The following is a 4,780-nucleotide window of genomic DNA, read 5'->3' as shown; positions in this document are numbered from 1 at the left end:
TCAAGGATAAATACGTAAATAAAGGACAGAAGATATACATATATTACTGCGATTTACCAACAGCCCTGCTTAAGAAATTAAAAACTTTTTAACGGATTTTAAACGCGATTTATTCATTATAAAGTGAAAATAATGTGAAAGTAATGAATAAATAGCGTTTAAAATCCGTTAAAAAGTTTTTATTTTCTAAATGTATAATACTCGCGTAAAATCAAACACAAGAAAATACTAGCCCTGCGTAAATTAAGATCTTATGTGAAGGGGCTCGGTTCACCATGTAGGAACACTCGGCGCGTTTTACATTCATTTATGGTCTGCCACATTTTATTTTACATAATAAACCACTTGATAGATTCTAAATTGAAGCTAACTGTTGCTGGTTTGATAAAATTATTTACATTGAAGGGATTGAGATGATATGTAAAGCTAGGTAAGTTTAGTTTATTTAAGCCCTTCCTCAGTTTTGTTCAAGGTCCATTTATGCCCTATAATACTCAGACCCTAAATAATCAACTCATATTATTAAATAGAATCTGTAGAATTCAGGGATCACGTCCAAATGAACGGTGAAAGAATGTGTGAGACCGTTCCAGTAGACACATACATCCTGAGTACAAATACACAAACTTTGCCTCTTAATAATATGTATATAATTGTATATTACATTGATAAATTATAAGTCTGTATTTATAAGTCCTTCGACCTACGTTAATTTCGAGAATATGGTTGATGAAATAAACGAAATCTCCTCCGAAATAATTCAAATAATACATTTAAAGATTAAGTAGTATAAGTAAACCTATTCTATATCATCTGACCACGCAAAAGTGGTACAAAATATTACTGTCTTAATATGATTATATATATACTGTATTGATATGATTTTTATATGACATCCACACCTTTGGCATAGCGACAAAACGTGGCGTCACGCACTGTCACCTACGGGCGCGTAAAGCTGGTCTCAAGGTGGTTGTCGTCCTTCAGGTCCATTTGAGAACAATGTCCTAGTATATATTAATATATGAATATCGTATCCTAGCTAAACTAAGCGTAATTGCCTTTACCGAGTTTTTGATAGATTTAACTAAATTGTCTCACTTGAGAAATTTTGAAAGAATAGAAAAAATTTGATTTGAGGCATCCTGCCTCGTGATATAAAAATTTTTTCTGTTCTTTCAAAATTTCTCATTTATAAAGCATTTCAATGCTATAAAACTAAAAATTAAATTGTCTCACTTGATACATGAATGAAATGAAATATTCTTTATTGCACACATAAAACATTAAAATTTATTACAAAACAAGATATAACATGCAAATGAAAATAAACACACAAAACAACAATACAAAAAACATAAAGGAAAGGAATGGAAGTTATTTAATCCAGACAATCCTAATCAGGTTATACGTACAAATTGATGAAATTATTGAATTGTCACCGATCCTTGATAAACGTACAAAGTTTAAATTAAAACTGTCTAGTTATCGTGAGTCAAAATCGAATCTGAAGGTCGGTTAAATATAAGCATTCAGGTGAAGCTAGTAAAAAGTGGTATGGTCTAAATGTTTATAAGATAACAAGGGGAATTTAAGTCTCCTTATAAAATATTCCAAGCAAAGTAACTATGTGGTTTTTGATAGGTTATTCTAAATTTCCTTATTTTTATAACCCTTTATTATGATATAATACTAATAATATAAAACATGATCGGTGTCCACGTGAGTCCACATATTTTGCCAAGAAATATCAAATTTCGTATGATATTACACCATATATTTAATAAAGATAATCAATTAACAAATCAAATTATTTTGAAATAAAATTACATAATTAATTTCAAACATAATTCTAGTCAACTAAAAATGTCAATCACAATATTATTGAGACAATTAAAAACGTTCTTAGCTATTATGATATTGCTAATTTGACATAGGCCTCTCTCAAAGACTTCCACAATGCCCTACCAGAGGCCTACCTATCAAGGTCTTCTATTTCTTATACTACGTGAGATATTCTACATTACAATATCAGCATTAATAACCACAGGCGCACCTAATTAATCCCCTCCAGGATCAGATCAATCAGTTCAATTGGTCAAGTCTAGCGTCGTATTTTAAGACCACTTGCGCAATTTACGGCGGCTAAGAAAAAGCTTAAACATGTGTGAGTTGACGAATAAGGCCCTGCCCAAAACTGTTTCGACCTCAACATATGGTCGAGACACGTAATCATCAGCATATGGGTTTGGTTGTAAGATCCTAGTCGTAATTTACGATTACTAGAGCTTAGTACCATATTATGTGATTGGACCGTTTGGACCGTATAACACGGGGCTTATTTAGATGATTATGTCACGAGGTTGTGTTTTTTTAATGTACATTTAACTGGCAGCCTCAATGTGATAATGTTGGGTTTATGTTTTCATAGATTGATTCTATCTAAGAACATTTTTAGCTGCTTTTCAAAGTCTTCTAATAACTCTGTTAGAATAATAGCCCTATCTATAGTAATAACTAGCGACCCGCCCCGGGTATAATAATACATTATATATACATATAAACCTTTCTCTTGAATCACTCTATCTATTAAACCCCATGCAAATCTGTTTACGCAGTTTTAAAGATAGCATACAGACACAAAGGCGGTAGAACGCGACTTTTTTTAAATATAATGTGTAGTGATAGCGTTCAGAGATCACATACACATCCGGTAAAATAATTTTTGAAATCGGTCCTGCAGTTCCCGAGTTTAGCGCGTTGAAACGAACTCTTCAGCTCCATATATATTAGTAAGTGTATATTATTTATTAATGAATGTCGTCGCGTAGAATGATAAAATAAAGATCAGAACCAACAAAAAACTTTATTATAACGACAATAAAATATAATACGCTTATAATATACATCATAATCCATCTATTAAAATTTTTCTACCTTATTAATAAATTATCTACGTATCATTGAATGTTATTTATGCCTTTATATAAATCGCAACAGCCCCCAACCCATATTAATGAAACGAAAAAAAACCTGTCAAAAACTCTGAAAGAATTTTAAGCTCTAATGCACAAAGTCTTATATTTCGCAGTTAAATCGCGGTATGTTTTTTTTTACATATTTACTAATATCACGAATGCTTTCACTCGACACGACAAATTACACAACTGAAATAAACTAACAAATTACACCTTTACAAACGTTTCAAATGATACCTATCCACGAATTCTACGCTTACTTCCACCATCCTCTCCCTGTAGAAGCTGCTCTCACGAGCATAATCCAGCACCGGCTTACATCTATCTTCCTCCACGTGCTTCGTGAATGTATCAGGATCATCGAACGTCTTCTGCGCTAACGATGGATCCATCAACACAAAGGGAAATATAGCCATTGCTTCCATCATCGCGAACATTCGAGCCCTTTCGCACCAGTTAAAGAAATCCCACCTCCCGTAGTTGTAATCCTTTAATTTCCCCTTCATAGTGTCGTCTAAATATTGGGTAAACACGGTGTAATAATGGTTGAATACTTCCTTTTCATGGGACTCTCGGAACTGCTTTGTCGTCGTCAGATAGAGTAAGATCATCAGGTCAAACGCCGGCGGGCCGTATCTGACGCATTGGAAGTCCACCAAGACAGCCCCCTTGGGCTCGTCACCCTCGTGACGAAACAATATGTTGTTGGTCCACAAATCTCTGTGGAGTATAACGTTTATGCTCTCCTTACTGACGGTTAGATCGTCGCAGGCTTTGAGGAATAAATTTGTTAGTGTGTCTTCATCTATGGTCTCTGTTGAAAATTCTCGTAAAAGGCTGCAGCTTAGTCTTGCAGCAGCCCGCAGCCACGGTGCGTCCATAAACGCAGCGTCTTTTAGAACTTCTCTGTGATCTTCATAGATGGACTTCTGTTGATTCGCTTCGTAGCACGCGTACTTAGCGTGGAACTGAGCTAGGGACTTTACTGCTATTAACACGTGCTTGAGGTCGTAGAATTGGTCTGTAGGAAGCGTCTTGTAGCCGAGGATGGAGAGGTCAGGCAGCACCAACAACGTGTCTGTGTGAATGTATGCTTTTGTGCACCAATTGTCGGAATCTGTTGAAGAAGAGGGTTTAAAAATTTAAGATGACTTAAGATGACATACATTATGTAGGTTCATAAGGCCTAAAATGTCTGTCTTTTTGTTGTTATTAATTAATGGTACCTAGCATGGTAGGTATAATAATGTTTGAAAAATAATTATGACAGATACTTCAAGATATTCGTATGTTTAGCACAACTACGTAATAAGTTCTATAAATTTAATCCTAGAAAGAACGACACTGTAAATAAATATTTGCAGTAGTATTTATTAAGGGGTGTTAGGTTCAATTGAATTACTGTTTAAGAAATTTGTAAAAAATATTTTGTAATGCCACATACGACGGCGCAAAAAAAAGGATTTAGCTTTAGCATATTCTAGAATAACAAAAAATGATGTAGCGAAATTAAAGTAATTTTAGGCGTAGCTAAGTTAAAATTTAAAACATAACAATCAAATACAACAAAAAGCGTTAAACGAAACTCACCAGTCACGCACATATTTTCGAATAACTTGTAAACAAGATTTTCCCGCCGAAAAAAATTATAATCCGCAATAAAATCTGCCTTTGGCTTATTTATTAACGGCATCGATTTCGCAAACAAGTGCAACTTCCTCGTAACTCCAGCATTTTGTAAATGGACCACAATTTTAAAATGATCTCCCAGAAACCCTGCAAGGCCTATCGAAGCAGGTTTG

At 34.2% G+C, this 4,780-nt stretch overlaps 1 protein-coding gene across 1 annotated transcript in view; it reads right to left on the bottom strand.

Annotated features, from left to right (window-relative positions):
* Positions 1-3,094: 3,094 nt before the first annotated feature.
* LOC119838628 overlaps positions 3,095-4,780 on the bottom strand; it is a 2,872-nt gene continuing 1,186 nt past the window's right edge. Inside the window, exons 2-3 of the mRNA XM_038364647.1 lie at positions 4,569-4,763; positions 3,095-4,095 (exon numbers count right to left, since the gene is read on the bottom strand). Of these exons, the coding sequence (XP_038220575.1) occupies positions 3,194-4,095; positions 4,569-4,763 (1,097 nt within the window). The 3' untranslated portion in view covers positions 3,095-3,193. The remainder of the gene's footprint in view (positions 4,096-4,568; positions 4,764-4,780) is intronic.

The sequence above is a fragment of the Zerene cesonia genome, unplaced genomic scaffold (genome assembly GCF_012273895.1).
Source record: "Zerene cesonia ecotype Mississippi unplaced genomic scaffold, Zerene_cesonia_1.1 Zces_u004, whole genome shotgun sequence".
Classification (NCBI taxonomy): domain Eukaryota; kingdom Metazoa; phylum Arthropoda; class Insecta; order Lepidoptera; family Pieridae; genus Zerene; species Zerene cesonia.
Note: the sequence above shows the minus strand (reverse complement) of the source record. Positions and strands in the feature narration are given on the sequence as shown.